We start from the raw sequence: 14,875 nt of genomic DNA, 5'->3' as shown, positions 1-14,875 counted from the left end.
GCATCAATGTTTAGTAATAAACAAAACTTGATACGCCTGCTTGCAACTTATACCTGAGTCCCAGTGCAACTGAGAGGTCTGATCATCTCAAACTTCCCCTGTAAAAGAAAAGAGAAATGGCCTCCATCACTGCTTATACTACAACCTCGTCAGTGGCATGTGCTGCTCTTATGCCCAAGGCATCCATTGATCGTCCCGCGTGTGCTCTTGGTAAGGTTCTTTGCTTCCCAGTCCTCATTATTAATTTTGGTCACATCTCCGAGAATTTTGGTCGTATCTTGATCCTGATCAACATTGAAAAACCAATTAGTGAGTTTAAGGTCTCCAAAGTGTACCGTGTTTTCTATTTCAAGTCTTGGTTTCATTGCGACTTGCGAGTCTGAAATTTGAATCACATTTAAAAAGAAAAGAAAAGAAAAGAAGAACTAGTGAATTAGTGCATCCATATTCTAGCTTTCTTGGAAATAATCTGTCCAAAAAACGTAAATTAACCATAAGCCTTTGCGTGGCGTGAATATCAATGGATCAGGATTGCCAGCGATGACAAAGATGGGAAAGGTGAGGTGTTCCATGGAGGGAAAGTCAGGAGCGGAGGAGAACGAGTCAAAGTTGGGGATGGGTGCATCCTTGATTGCTGCAGCATGTGCTGCAACCATGTCAGGCCCGGCCGTGGCACTGGTGGATGAGAGGATGACCACAGAAGGACTTGGGCTCCCCTTTGGCTTGAGCAACAACCTACTTGTTTGGATCCTTTTGGGTGTCTTCGCTTTGATTTGGTCCCTCTACGTTGTGTACGCCAGCACCCTTGAAGAGGACGAGGAGTCTGGATTGTCTCTATAAACTCCACAACTCTGGTCTTACCAAATTTGTGTAATACTACTTCCATTTGATGGTGTTTCTGTAAAACTTTTGTTTGGATTGGTATTTATTTTCCCAAATATATTTGCTTACGTCATTATTACAATTTTCAATACACCTTTTTACCTTCTCAATTACTTTTTTATCTCACATACATCACATCACAAAAAGCTACAGTAAACATATCTCAAATAACTTACAATCCAAACAAACTAACAGTATTTGAGTTGCCATCTCCTCCTAGCCTTGCTATCATAAATTCATTTGCCTTTTTGTCGTGGTTGTCAATCAAAACCTACTAAAAAAGCTCGAGTTACTGCCAAAGCTAGCGGAGCTAGAAAACTTAGTGGAGATGGAGTGAGAGAGTAGCGATTAATATTTTTTTCCCTTAAAGTAAAACAATCAAGAGCAAAAGTTTATTAAGGAAGTGAATAATGAACACTGGTTCCAGATATTGCAACTGGCAAGATTTAATCTTGCGGGGATATCCAAAAAAGACTTCTTCTGCCGGAGAAAGAAAGGGGTAGTAACAAATGTGATATTCAAGGTTCTCACTGAATGCGACAAATGACAATAACAAAAAAAAAAAGGTTCTCACCCCCAAATAGATTAGGATAAAGTAGGATATAGATAAAAGGACAATGACTCAAAAAAAAAGAAAAAGTTTCTCACCGAATGCAGACTTCGTCGCAAATTTCAAACCTTCCAATTTTATTTGTTGTGATGGCAGAACAATTTCAGCAATTCTTGTATCAGGACAATCAGCGGCCCGGGCCACATGGAGTTCGTATGCAAGTTCTACACATACTTGCACTATATTCACTTAACGGGCCAGTGGGTAGCTCGGTTAGGACTGATCGTTTGTCTTTATAGCAAGGTTTTAGATTCGACACCCACTTGCTATCGTTGCTGAGCATTTTTGGGGTGAACTCTGCCAAGTCTAGAGGGATTAATCTGAGTGATTCCGGAATACCCCTCCAAACCGAAAAAAAAAAAATTTCATTTAACGGCTTTTGATTTTTAACCAGAAAGAGAGAAGGGGGGTGGTGGAACACTTAAGTGGCTTTCAATTTTTAATCACAAGAAAAGAGAAATAGTTGGGTTGGATGGTAAAATAAAAATTAAGACTTCTCACTTATTTAAAAAAAAAAATCATGGAAGAAAAACTATGTACATCTACTTACAAGCGCAGAAGCAACAATCATTTGGTCTCTTGATTACTACCGAGAGTTAAAGAGTTTAAATCTTATCTCCGACCATTATTTGTGATTTGTCACTTTTAATGGCTTTCTTTGATGAAATTGTAAAAATGTTATCGTTGCAGCAAAAAAAAAACTTACAAGTGAAGAAGAAAAAATAAAGTTTACACTTATTAATCTGAACCGTCCATTGAAACAAATCAAAAAATAAAAGTTCAACCGTCAATTGCTTAACAGTGGCAATTAACCCAGGTTGTAACTTTTGATTTTATTGCCTCGCTTTACTGCTGCTGCTGCTTGAAGTTCAGGTTCAAGTTCAAGAAGGCCAGCCTAAACAAACAGAAAAACAACGCTTTGGAAGAATAAAAGGGCATTTGGGTTCCTTGAAGGCTTGACCCCCAACTCTGCAGTCTGCCCGTTCTCTATCCTTTAGGAAACCACTCAAGGTGAGTTGGTCAAATCGCTATATTCTGAAATTAGAACATCATGTTCGTTGCTTTTAGCAGATATCCGTGCTGTTTGCTCCAGTCACGAGTTGGAATTGCGTTTAGATGGTGACATTGATTGTATGCTTTCTGCTTGAGTTGAACTACGAGATGCCCAGGACATGTTCGATTGTTTGCCAAGTACATGCTGAACGTGCTAACTCATCCTTTTCATACCCTTTTCTCGTTAACTTCCAGAATCTGCCTAGCTGTCCTCCAAATTCTCATTCCAGTAACAACTCACAGTTCATTGGTCAAATCATGTATTGAGGCTTAAGCGGCCGGAATGTAGCATGGCTTTTCTCTTTTTTTGCCTTTTATCTTTCAAAAAAGTTCAGAAGTTTATTGCATGGCGTTTCTTGGAGTATCAATCATGCATTTACGTGTATGGCAGGTTTATGTCTTTTCTGTATATGATGAACTCCGCTAAATATTTCTCATTCTCCCTAGGTGGAAATTGCAACATTGGATCAACGTGAAATGTTCTGCTTGAGCGAGATTGAGCACACGTTGCGATTGCCTCCCCATCTCCTTAATCTTCCTCTTGCCGAAGCTATTAAGGGAGAACTCGAAGGTCTGTTTCTAGACAAGGTATGATGGTTGCTCTCCTTAGTTCTTCCTTTACTAGTTTTCCATTTTGGTTTCTGGTTTTGGACTACAAAGCATATGATATTTTGCATAATTACCTGAAGTGCCTCATGTTATATGTGGTGTTTGTTATCCAAGGTTATTGCAAAATTGGGGCTTTGTATATCTGTGTACGATATTAGGTCAATTGATGGCGGCTTTATCTTTCCGGGAGATGGCGCTTCAACTTATACGGTATTTCTATTGTGATATATATTACGATCTTTCTCTCAGTAATTAGAGGACTGTTTTTTATTGTTACTATCTGGTCTAGGTAATATTACATTAGCTAAAGAAAATTCACACATACGCATTACTTTTATCATGCATACATCTACAACAAAACTGTACGCATGCATGCTTGAAGGTGCAGCTCAAGACAAATAAATATTTCATTGTCAGTTTGTTGGACAATCCAGTATTTAATGAACTAACAAATACAGGATCTTGGTTTGTGTCAGGTGAAGTTCAGACTGCTAATGTTTCGCCCCTTTCTAGGAGAGGTTATTTCCGCAAGACTTAAAGAGTCTTCCTCCACCGGTTTACGCTGTATGTTTTAAGATTACTTTATGCATATTGAGCATACTGATTCTTGGGACAATTTTTCCTATTCTCAGTTGTTTTTCTGAGCATAAAATAGGCACTTGGAATAGTGGCTCTAATAACAGAATAGAGTCTATACTGTCACAGCAAGTTGAGATCTTGAAGGCTTTGATGGAGCATTTATACGTTGTAATGTGCCGCTGAATGTATATTGGCTTCATTTTGGTAGTAAATGAACTCGTCGAGTTTTTGAATCTCATAGATATTTTCAATCAAATAATCATCTTAAGGTATGATCTGCTTGTTTGAATGAAAAGCATGTCATTTTACATCTTGGTTGGAGGCATTCCTTCAGCTATTCTCTGTGAAGATCAATTTTATTCTTAGGGCTTCTGTTTTCTGCAATTACTCAGGATCAACTTTTCATGAGTCATGACTAATGACTTGGAATTTGTGCTCACAGTGTCACTTGGATTTTTTGATGACATATACATACCTAGAGCTTTGTTACCAAGTCCCTCACATGATGAGCCTGATCCAGAAGATAAGTGAGCATATGATCTAATTAGTACCCTCGAGGACAGTATTCAGTTGATTATCTTCAATACCATGAATTCATTATGAAGCCTAACTCCCCTGCATCTGTGTCAATGCCCATCACAGGAACCAGGTCAGGTGGATATGGGAGTTTAATGAACAAAATTACCCTATCGATGGCATGGATGAGGTTTCTTTTGTATTTTGATGGTCATCACTTGCCGAATATTGGTCAAAACTCATGCAACACACTTGAATTTGATTCTGGTGGTTGACTGCAGATTAGATTCCGGGTTCACAGCATTCAGTATCCTTCACTACCACTGGAGCAAGATGATGGTTCAAAACCTTTCGCCCCTATGCTGATCACTGTAAGGAAGCCATTCAACTTGGATTTTTCTATTACGGATTTCATGCTGGTGATTTTCCTTTTTGGTTTACTTTTCGTACCTTGATTTTCTTCTATTTACGGCCAACAATTTTCTCCAAAAAAATCCTGTCTTTTGCACATGCAACACATGCAAGTGACCAGTGGATTTGAATATCGCTGTGTTGGTATTAACAGGGATCACTTGATGCTGATGGTTTGGGTCCCATTGCATGGTGGGTTTAACATGCTCTGGGGTGGTGATCTTTTATTGTTAGAAGAAGTTAACACAGTCAGTTGATTACTCAAGCAGCAAGCATGACCCTTCTTATATCTCTACATGAGGACATTGAACAAGAGTGCTTTCGTAGACCTTTTTAATCTCTTGTCATGACAGTCCTTTAAAGCTGTCTGTCCAGTTTTCCCTTGTATTTGGGGTTTGTGTTAGGCTCGAGGGAAAGATTACTTGCATTCATAATTGGGGTTGCAATTCGTTGAGGCAGGAAAAGCAAAATAATATATCGTTTACTACGGAAACTCTTAACCAGAAGTTCGTATGTTAATTGTAAACTATGGGATTATATTTCGCGTTGCTGTAAGTGGTTTGATTTTGATCACTAGTTCTGGTTCATTTCACGTCTCCATGCAGAGTTTTGTTTTCTTGTTTCTGTTTTTGTTTTTTCCAGGGAGCAGAAAAGCAGGAAAAGAAAATAATAACTAATAGTTTTATAACCAAAACAGCATAAAAATTGGTCTATAAAAAATTATCTTTAATTCCTTTGTATGGAGTGTTAATGACAATCTGCCCTAGAAGTCTCTTCCAGTTGAATTGCTGTTGCCTTGGCTATTGTGTTTCTCCATTAACATAATTTTCAACTTGATTGGCATGAGCCTCAGGTGAGGGTGTTTCATGTTCATTAGTTGAGAACTTTCCAAATCCTCTTGGAACCCCTTCAGTTGTATCTTGGAACTTGTCGAAATTGTGGTGAATTTATTGAACAGGGTTTTTTTTTTTTTTTTTCATAAAATGCTTATCTAACCGAATATGGATAAAAGTAAATTTTATATACACTGTCACTGTATGCACTATCACCGTTAGATTCGTGATACATGTGCAAAATTTGGATTTCAAAATTAAATTTTGTATAGTTATCATTCATCTAATATTGACAGTGTAAGAAAGATTAATACGATAGATAATGTATATGATTAAGATTAAATTTCCTTTCATTTTTTTGGCATTAACTAGCAGAAGAAAAATTAAGCTGAGCATGAGAGTTGGCTTATCATACCAAAATAATGACGGTCTGTTTCGTTGCATATGGAGATCAACTTGATCACTGTGTGATGTTACACTAGTAGAATGTATTCCATATGTGTGAAATTTAGATTTTTAAATTTAAATTTTGTACATTTAATCATATTTGTGGGTGTAAATCTATTAGTTTATTCATTGTTAATGTAGATTTGAAACAAAAAAAATCTTGTAACATGTATCGAAAAGCTTATAGGACTAATTCAATGTTTGCCAGTAAAATAAAATGAAGAAAAAATTACTTGAACAGTCATTAAATTTTTTGAATAATAGAGTTTTAGCTACTTAACTTTTAAAAAGTATGTATTTATCCATTAAACTATTAAATGTATAAATTTCGGGTTATTTCATCTGTTTTTATCATTAAATCTGTCAGATATAAGATTAGATTCGCACGAGTCACAAAACATAATCAAATCTAGCAGATTTAATGGTGAAAATAAACAAAATGACCCAAAATTGATCAGACTTAATGGTAAATACATGGTATTAAAAATTGAGTGACTAAAATTATAATATTCAAAATGTTCAATGGCTGTTCAGATAATTTGCTCAGAGTGAAAACGTGAGCACAGAAGTGGGATATGATTATACAAAGAAAAGAAAAAATGAAATTGAAAGGCTGGCAAGTATAAATTGGAGTTGTCCGCCACTGTCGCATGAGAACCTCCTCCTTGGGAGTTGGGAGCAAGGATAGAAGAAGAGAAGAAAAGCGGGGAATGGCAACATCTCTGAGTACACCCAAGCTAGGCACTACCCTCACTTTCCAAACCCTTTCGCTCTGCAAAAAGTTCCCAAATTTTCCCTCCTATCAATTCAGAACCCTAGACGTTGGCGTTTTTCTCTCTAGCGGCCGATGGAGCCACTCCTTTCTACGCTGCCGCCCCATCAGCACCACTACTCCCCGGGCCGAATCTACAAATGGTGCTGGCTCCGAGCCAGATCGTAACTACGACTTTGACCTCTTCACCATTGGCGCTGGTAGCGGCGGTGTCAGAGCTTCGCGCTTCGCTGCCAATTTCGGGGCTTCTGTTGCCGTTTGTGAGCTTCCTTTCTCCACTGTCTCCTCTGATATCACCGGCGGCGTCGGCGGCACGTATAGTTCCTCAACTTTTTCTTCTTATTTTCCGCTAAGCAATTTTAACAGCGTACCATCTTATGTCGATTCTGGGATCATCAAAGTGCATAGGCTAGGCTGTTTTTGAGTTGTCAAGCATTTTATGCATTTTAACCAAGGGTATGGTTGATACTCTTGTTTAATTGATTTTTTATATAAAAGGGCAGATTTTGATTACATTTTGTAGATGAGAATGGCTGTAATTGTCACAAGTGTGTCTAGCCGATTGACCATAAATACTTTGCTTGTTTCCTAAATATTCCTGGTTAATTTCTCACTAAAGGTGTGTTCTTCGTGGATGCGTACCGAAGAAGCTACTAGTCTATGCGTCCAAGTATTCTCATGAATTTGAAGAGAGTTGTAGTTTTGGATGGAACTATGAAACTGAGCCCAAACATGATTGGAGTACCCTGATTGCGAACAAAAATGCAGAATTGCAGCGCCTAAATGGCATCTACAAGAACATTTTGAAAAATGCTGGTGTCCAGTTGATTGAAGGACGAGGAAAGGTTGGGTGATCTTCCGTGCTTAGCTCATTTTTTTGGAGACATTGTTCCTGTCAGACACTATGATTGTTATTAAAAGGAGTAAAGAACTAATTTGGATGGCCTTCTATGCGCAGGTTGTGGACCCTCACACAGTGAATGTCAATGGAAAACTCTACTCTGCAAAAAACATACTTATTTCAGTTGGAGGACGCCCATTTATTCCAGATATTCCTGGAAGTGAATTTGCTATTGATTCTGATGCAGCCCTTGATTTGCCATCAAAACCCACAAAAATTGCAATAGTTGGTGGTGGATATATAGCTGTTGAGTTTGCTGGCATTTTCAATGGCTTATCAAGTGAAGTCCATGTATTTATAAGACAGAAGAAAGTCTTGAGGGGCTTTGACGAAGAGGTGAGGACATGGCATTAGTTTTGGAGCCTTTTATCTGTACTTCATCCCAACATATTTACTGATATAGCAGAGCTCTTCATTTTTGAATTTTGCAGATCAGGGATTTTGTTGGAGAACAGATGGCATTGAGAGGAATTGAGTTCCACTCCGAAGAGTCACCTCAGGCTGTTGAAAAATCATCAGATGGCACGTTCTCTTTGAAGACAAACAAAGGAACAGTGGACGGTTTCTCTCATATCATGTTTGCAACAGGACGTAAACCAAATACAAGGGTTAGTCCTTTGTTCTGTTTGACTAACTATTCTATCTGGGACTGCAACCTTTGGGAAATGGGATGGCATTATAGTTTGGATGTTGCCTGTTTGTTGTCCTTCTCTGGATTATTTTTGTTGTTCTGTTTTTTTGATCTCTGTTCTTCATAAACATGGATGCTTGCAATGGGAAGAGTTGAAACCTTTACTTTCGGGAAATCAGCTAGCTTAGAAGTTGCATTAGCTAGCTGTGAGTGGAATTTAATTTAGATGTTAAGCTATTGACTTGCATGGCAGAATTTGGGACTGGAGGATGTTGGAGTCAAATTGACAAAAAATGGAGCAATTGAGGTATTTTATCCATGTTTTCACTGTTTTCTTGCCCCCAGTATCATATGCCTATTCCCAAGTGCATATAGGTAATTCTTGGTTTCCTCATTAGGTTGATGAATATTCCCGTTCGTCAGTTCCATCAATTTGGGCTGTTGGAGATGCTACTGATAGGGTAAATTTGACTCCAGTCGCCTTAATGGAGGGTGGGGCACTGGCAAAAACTCTTTTTGCTAATGAGCCAACAAGACCAGATTACAGGTGCTCATCATGTCTTGTCTCAATCTCTTTGGTGGGTTCTGAATGTGAATAATCCTCGGAAAAAAGGCATATAAAGTTGATTTCTGTTCGTGCTACTTTGGTACTGCTATTGCAAATATGCTGTGTGCCTCTCTAACCAGGTTTTTCTTTTCTTTGAGCAGAGCTATACCATCTGCCGTGTTTTCACAGCCACCAATTGGGCAAGTTGGTCTCACTGAAGAACAGGTTGGCAAATTTTGAAATTACGTGCAAAAGCTACGATTGTCTGTTAAATGTAACTTGTTAAGGTTTTACAGGCCATAAAAGAATATGGTGACGTTGATATTTTCACAGCAAACTTCAGGCCATTAAAAGCAACTCTCTCTGGTCTTCCAGATCGAGTTTTTATGAAGCTTATAGTATGTGCAAAGACAGACATTGTCCTGGGGTTGCACATGTGTGGAGATGATGCCCCAGAAATTGTGCAGGTTGCTGTCATCCTTTGGTTACACCCGCTCATCTTGATAATATGTTTCATAGAGGATCTATGGATGATATAATGTGGTTCTTGTATGAAACTCCAGGGTTTTGCAGTGGCAGTGAAATCTGGCTTGGCAAAATCAGATTTTGATGCAACAGTTGGTATTCACCCAACAACGGCAGAGGAGCTTGTCACAATGAGGACACCAACACGAAAGGTTCGAAGGAGTGTGCCTGAGGTCAGTCTTTGGCTATACCTTAATCTGGATCAAATTAACTGCCCTCCCTGATCACCTTTTTATTAGACAAAGCCCTGATCGGTTTAATTAACCTCAGATATTTGAGATATTTACCTTCCTACTCTTGCTAACACTCTGTCTATTATGTAAAAATGAAATTTTGAGTATACTGTTATTAAACAAGAAATTTACCAAAAAATAAGTATCTTAAAATAACAAGGATCCTCTTTGTATCGACTCTAGAGATCCCTCCCCCTTCCCCCTCCACACCAAAAAAACAGTCTTGGTTTAGGCATTATAATTCTAGCAGCTGTTTTACAATGAAAAATGAGTATCTTAAATTACAAGGATCCTCTTTGTCTCAACCCTAGAGATCCCTCACCCCTCCCTTCTCCACACAAAAAGAACAAAGTCTTGGTTTAGGCATTATAATTCTAGCAGCTGTTTTACAAGGAGTATCTTAAATTACAAGGGTCCTATTTGTCTCAACTCTAGAGATCCCTCCCCCATCCCTCCTCCACACAAAAAGAACAAAGTCTTGGTTTACGCATTATAATTCTGGCAGCTGTTTTACCAGAATTTACGTTTGGCACCAATTAGTTGTTACATTTTTCTTGTGCAGTTTGCTTCCAGCCTAGAACCAGTATTTTTCTCATTGCTGCTGCTTTCTTCTGAGCCTTAACTTATACAATTGAATTTATGTTTTCATCCCTCAGGGAAAGACAGACTCCGAGATTAAAGCCGCTGCTGGAGTTTGAACTAGTTGGCCAAGCAATTTGTGCGATGCATAACATTCAAAGTTTGGAGGGGTAAGAGCATGGTTAACAAATAATCTTTTTGGGTTGTTGATGCTACTTTTTTTCTAGTTTAACCTATTCATGTGTTTTCCTGTTTCCGCACCTGTGTTTCTTTTATTTGTTCTTTTTTTTTGGGATGGAAGTGAAACATCTTACTATTGAGAGAAAAGGGTATGGTGTAGACATTTTTTGTCACTTTTTGTTTTTCCTTATTTACCCTCCCACTAAAATGCTAATTAGCAGAAACCTCCAATAACCACCAATAACTTCTTTTTCCTTTTCTGTTTAACAACACAAAAAAAAAATTCACATTACACAACCTAATAAAACCTTTTAATAACTGCTTATTGTTTTTCCTTATAATTTTTTTTAATTTGAACACGCAAAGGGCGTGCATTTCCCACTAGTTACATTTAAAAGAAGCGGCAAAGCTACTGTTTTAAATCATATCTATCATTTTTCCAACTATGCATAACGTCATGACATTTTGTTGAATGTTGAATGGTGATCATTCTTGAAAATGCTTCTGTTCTGCTATTGATTTCCAGCTGACGCTCTCAGCTGATTAGGGAATCCAATTTTTCCAAGTGGTTTTTTATTTTCTTAGGTTGTTTTGGAAGCTAATTGAAACTCCTCACAACCTTTTGAATGGTGTAAAATGAGTGCAGCTAGACAATTATACTGGAAAAGTTGTTCCTGCTCTCTAATTGGGATTACGTCATGTCATTGTCAAAAACTTATGAAAGTAATGTGGTTCATCTTCTTTCACTTAATTTACCCGCATCCAGAGGCCACTTCGTTATTGCGGACAATAGTTGTTAAATGGAATTCAGGGTTAGGGAAGGAAAAGGTTCAACATCTTCTAGTGTCCTTGATCAGAAAATATTGATGATCACTTCTAGGTCGTTATGGTGTAGGAAAATGGCGAAGATCATGATGAATATCAGCACTCTAGCACCTTCTCCACTATGTTTATATACTCGAATGAATAATAGTTCTACAAGTGATGGATTTTATTTTTTTTTCCTTTCCATGTCCTTGTCATTCTGGAGTTAATCTTTCAGACAAGGAAACTTAACAGTGCCTGGTGGATATAGAAAGTACGGAAGTCATTCGCAATCAACAGTTGGCGTGGAAGTTTTATGCATGGCAGATCCGTGAGATCTCCCCTACATCACGTTGTACATAAGATGTCCCTGACATGATATTATTATTGTCTGGAGCAGCCACGATGGTGGTGAAGTCAACCGGTGTTTGTAGATTTACTTTGTTGAATAATTTGCAAGATTGCCTGCAAATAGAGCAGTTAATAGGTTCTCTTCCCTTTGGTGATTGAGCTAGGAACGAAATTTATAAAGGACTTGTTAAACCAGATTTCGTGAGTGTATAAGAACGGTTCTGTTACAAGTGTTTCTTTTATATTTAGTAAATTTTCTAGTGACGGAACGTGATGGCGTAACCTATTGAAATGTGGCATTTTCTGGCAGGGCTCATCCTTGGAGTACCCCACGGAATTGCCTAGAAACAATAATGGCGGTGTTCCTTTATATAGGCCCTAGATTTTCAATTCACGTACCATGACATGAGAAATGTACGCTAATATGTATTTGATCATTTGTTCTCGGTAGTGTCTTTTATAGTGTCCTTTATTGGTAAACGAACCCATGCAAGCCCACGACTGGTTTTGAGGTTGCGGGATGGATCAAACTGGATGATGTCCACAAACTAGATGTAATTACTGGCCTTTGACAGGACGGGCTTTATAAGGCTCAAGGCAATTTTCAGGTCGAGCGATACCTCAAATTGGTGTTTATTCGTGGATTAATTTGACGTACACTGGTTAAGATAAGATTATACCTTTTCAAGTATGCTACTGCATCTTGAACAAGATTTTATTCAACATGCGATCATTCGTGCGATTTGATTTTCTAACGCTGGAGGAAGAGCGGCTCATCAAGAATTTAATCGAACTGTGAAAAGATCACACTCCGGTTTGAAGAATCAGAGCAGAACTTTTTCATTTCTCTCCTTTGACAAGTCTCTGACCTCCGAAGGCTAATCAAACTCCGGCAAATTATACAAACCCATGCTAATTTGGAAGACGGCTAAGTTGGCTGAGATGAATGTGGATGTCCCCGGGGTGATCATCGAGCCTGGGGCGTTCTGCTTGGACCCACCGGCCCTCCCTGTTTCTTACCATCCCTTTGTTCTCAACTTGCCTCCAATTCGGTGGGATACAGTGGTGATCCTTTAAGAAATCGCACGCCTTATTCACCAGAGCAATGTCCCTTCCACTCGCAAGCACAAACCTTTGCCCTTTTCCATGGTATCTGCATCACACAGTAGTATTTGCGTAGGCAAAACGATGTGGAAAGCTTAAAAAAAAAAAGAAAAAAGGAACTAGAGCTTGCCAAGTTTTTCCAACCCCAAAAAAATAAAAAAGCCAATAAAGCTATGGTTCCACCAGGTCAAGACGCAAATAAAGATGCTTTAAACATGGATGCCTGCAATCTTTCACTTTCAATTGCCGGACCCAGATCGTGAAAGCCCTTTTGGACGATATGATATACTACTGCTCTAATTCTTTGGTCCTCCGATTGATTGAAAATGAAGTGGTTCTCATCTGAAATGGCATGCATCTATGCCACGACAAATAGCAAATATTATTAATATCATTGCTAAAATTTGGCTCTTTTTGTGTCTTTTCCATTTACGATGACTTCATCCCTGTATTTTGATTGTTATTTTTAAGACTCGACAGAAAAATAACCAGTCAAATGTGTATTTCCACGATAGGGAGGACTTTTTCACCCTAGCTGGACTAGCCATTAGTCTCTAGTCTTGTCTTGGCCGCATTGGTACGTTGTTTAATCGCACCATGAAGTATGAATGCATTATTAAGGATCACAGCAGGTGGAAACTAGAAAGTGTGACTCACCCATCAAGCAAGTGCAGATGAGCCTCCAAGTTATGGGCACAGACGGGATCCGTGGTAGGCTTGAGAAAGGGAGAGTTGTTGTGATCCAGGGCCAGCTCCACACCAACGTGCGAGTAACTCCACGGCAATCCCTCCGCCAACTTCATAACCACCGGCGGCACATTTTCGTTGAAAAACAAACCGGGAGACTTGGGCACCACGTCGTGAACATTGACCACCCTCAGGACTTTTAGCCCGAGCCCTTCCACTCTTTGCTTAAACCTAACATTCCCGACTCTTGGGCCTGAAAACGAATACACGCAAACCGGCACTCCCCGACTGTCTCGACCAACGTTTATCCCCGTCTCAACGATGTCGTATCCGCTCAATGTCGCCAAAGCACTCCCCAAACTGTGCCCCGTTATACTAATGCTCAGTTCCTCCTCCTCGTCGGAATACATTTCTATCAATCTTTTGACCTCGGTCAGAATTTGCTCCCGTGCTGAGAACTTGCAGAAGCGGCAGCTCTCGTCCTTGTCAGTATAGAGATCCAGGAATCCCGACTCAACCTTCACAGTTGGATCGGGACACGGAATTTTATCAGATGAAATTGGCCTGAGGAAGTCCATCATGTCAGCTATCCACTCCAGCCGGGTGACTGTTCCCCTCCAGGCGATGCATATGTCGCGCCGCCCTAACTTCCTGGAGGTTTCGTCGTTGGACACCGCCACATAGCCTATCCAGTTTGCATTCTTGCTCCAGACTTTAGGCCATCGGGATTGCTTGAAAAAATTTGGGAGATTAATGTTAGATGTCGCGTAGAGGTAACGGGTGACGTCGTACCCGTACTGCAGCATTTCCAGCTCCTCGAAGAACTTTGTGCGGGTGAATTTGCAGCTTCCGCAATATATGGAGTAAGGATCAAAGTCGAAAGCATCGTAACAAGCCTGGGCCATCTCTCCGTAACGGATTAGCTCAGTGCGTAAAAGTGGATCCATGGGATCAAGCATGCCGACCCAGTCATTTTCGCCGTGCATGTCCCTCCAGCAATCCGCTAATTTCGTTCCAATCTCGGCAGCGAGTTGGTTGTTAATGTCATGACATTCGTCCAGCAAACTGGTTCCTTCTTCCAACTCTGTAGCGACGGATGAGAAGTGCGATTGATTAGTTTTAGAGGTGGCTCGTCCGAGCACCAGAGATGCGAGCTTATGATTCCTGTAGCTGGATTCTTTGCGCTGATACTGCAGCTGCTTTTTGCAGAAAACGGAATAATAAAGTGAAAACTGTCGTGGAGTTTCAAAGGCAGCGAGCTGTAATACATCTTGCTTGAAGGAAACTGGAGGCGTCTTGCAGTTGCATAGGGAGAGAGCCATACTTGGCTGATGAATATTCAGCCTCAACAAAAAGGATGATGGAGCGCGGAGGAGTAATCAATACTACTACTAGTTTTATACTACACCTGATATGGTTGGAACTTGGAACTTGGAAACTGGAATGGCTGGCTGGATGGGGTTTGAGTACACTTCAGATCAGTGACACATAAATACAAATAAAATTAATTAGTGTCTGATCGGATTCTATGCATACACATATACATATACATACATACGTACGTACGTAGGCCAATCCTATGCAAGTATACAACTAACGTAGTCTATAGCATTCATCATCT

At 39.6% G+C, this 14,875-nt stretch overlaps 4 protein-coding genes across 8 annotated transcripts; 3 read left to right on the top strand and 1 right to left on the bottom strand.

Moving 5' to 3' along the window:
• The first annotated feature begins 20 nt into the window (after positions 1 to 20).
• On the top strand, positions 21 to 956 carry LOC113760799 (photosystem II reaction center W protein, chloroplastic). Its single transcript, XM_027303532.1, has 2 exons — positions 21 to 210; positions 530 to 956. The coding sequence occupies exons 1-2, from the start codon at positions 117 to 119 to the stop codon at positions 838 to 840; spliced, it is 405 nt and encodes a 134-aa protein (XP_027159333.1). The 5' UTR covers positions 21 to 116; the 3' UTR covers positions 841 to 956.
• Positions 957 to 2,354: 1,398 nt separating this feature from the next.
• LOC113781443 (DNA-directed RNA polymerase III subunit RPC8) lies at positions 2,355 to 5,247 on the top strand. Its single transcript, XM_027327382.1, has 8 exons — positions 2,355 to 2,503; positions 2,993 to 3,133; positions 3,269 to 3,364; positions 3,631 to 3,718; positions 4,176 to 4,260; positions 4,376 to 4,439; positions 4,531 to 4,620; positions 4,815 to 5,247. The coding sequence occupies exons 2-8, from the start codon at positions 3,023 to 3,025 to the stop codon at positions 4,860 to 4,862; spliced, it is 582 nt and encodes a 193-aa protein (XP_027183183.1). The 5' UTR covers positions 2,355 to 2,503; positions 2,993 to 3,022; the 3' UTR covers positions 4,863 to 5,247.
• A 1,350-nt stretch (positions 5,248 to 6,597) lies between these two features.
• Positions 6,598 to 12,111, top strand: LOC113759922 (glutathione reductase, chloroplastic). 5 transcript variants are annotated; one of them, XR_003467024.1, is made up of 11 exons: positions 6,598 to 7,027; positions 7,332 to 7,557; positions 7,671 to 7,949; positions 8,045 to 8,221; positions 8,498 to 8,551; positions 8,643 to 8,791; positions 8,953 to 9,016; positions 9,088 to 9,258; positions 9,355 to 9,489; positions 10,206 to 10,298; positions 11,774 to 12,111. XR_003467024.1 is itself a non-coding variant. In XM_027302513.1 (10 exons), exons 1-10 carry the CDS (start codon positions 6,651 to 6,653, stop codon positions 10,245 to 10,247), a joined length of 1,674 nt encoding a protein of 557 aa, XP_027158314.1. In that variant the 5' UTR covers positions 6,598 to 6,650; the 3' UTR covers positions 10,248 to 10,299. The 5 variants fall into 5 exon arrangements, 1 of the variants encoding a protein (XP_027158314.1); XR_003467023.1 differs by lacking the exon at positions 11,774 to 12,111 and adding an exon at positions 11,384 to 11,745; XR_003467022.1 differs by lacking the exon at positions 11,774 to 12,111 and adding an exon at positions 11,351 to 11,745.
• An 81-nt stretch (positions 12,112 to 12,192) lies between these two features.
• On the bottom strand, positions 12,193 to 14,690 carry LOC113759939 (phospholipase A1-Igamma1, chloroplastic-like). The gene is made up of 2 exons (XM_027302522.1): positions 13,225 to 14,690; positions 12,193 to 12,616 (listed from the first exon to the last, which is right to left on the bottom strand). The coding sequence occupies exons 1-2, from the start codon at positions 14,574 to 14,576 to the stop codon at positions 12,376 to 12,378; spliced, it is 1,593 nt and encodes a 530-aa protein (XP_027158323.1). The 5' UTR covers positions 14,577 to 14,690; the 3' UTR covers positions 12,193 to 12,375.
• Positions 14,691 to 14,875: the final 185 nt, after the last annotated feature.

Source organism: Coffea eugenioides, chromosome 1, assembly GCF_003713205.1.
Source record: "Coffea eugenioides isolate CCC68of chromosome 1, Ceug_1.0, whole genome shotgun sequence".
Taxonomy (NCBI): Eukaryota; Viridiplantae; Streptophyta; class Magnoliopsida; order Gentianales; family Rubiaceae; genus Coffea; species Coffea eugenioides.
Note: the sequence above shows the minus strand (reverse complement) of the source record. Positions and strands in the feature narration are given on the sequence as shown.

Coding starts and splice junctions, on each gene's coding strand:
- LOC113760799 (XM_027303532.1), top strand. CDS start 117: ATGGCCTCCATCACTGCTTATACTACAACCTCGTCAGTGGCATGTGCT. Junction 211..529: donor TCGTCCCGCGTGTGCTCTTG/GTAAGGTTCTTT, acceptor TCAATGGATCAG/GATTGCCAGCGATGACAAAG.
- LOC113781443 (XM_027327382.1), top strand. CDS start 3,023: ATGTTCTGCTTGAGCGAGATTGAGCACACGTTGCGATTGCCTCCCCAT. Junction 3,134..3,268: donor AAGGTCTGTTTCTAGACAAG/GTATGATGGTTG, acceptor TTGTTATCCAAG/GTTATTGCAAAATTGGGGCT. Junction 3,719..4,175: donor TTCCTCCACCGGTTTACGCT/GTATGTTTTAAG, acceptor TTGTGCTCACAG/TGTCACTTGGATTTTTTGAT.
- LOC113759922 (XM_027302513.1), top strand. CDS start 6,651: ATGGCAACATCTCTGAGTACACCCAAGCTAGGCACTACCCTCACTTTC. Junction 7,950..8,044: donor TGAGGGGCTTTGACGAAGAG/GTGAGGACATGG, acceptor TGAATTTTGCAG/ATCAGGGATTTTGTTGGAGA. Junction 8,222..8,497: donor GACGTAAACCAAATACAAGG/GTTAGTCCTTTG, acceptor CTTGCATGGCAG/AATTTGGGACTGGAGGATGT.
- LOC113759939 (XM_027302522.1), bottom strand. CDS start 14,576: ATGGCTCTCTCCCTATGCAACTGCAAGACGCCTCCAGTTTCCTTCAAG. Junction 12,617..13,224: donor CATCTGCACTTGCTTGATGG/GTGAGTCACACT, acceptor TGTGTGATGCAG/ATACCATGGAAAAGGGCAAA.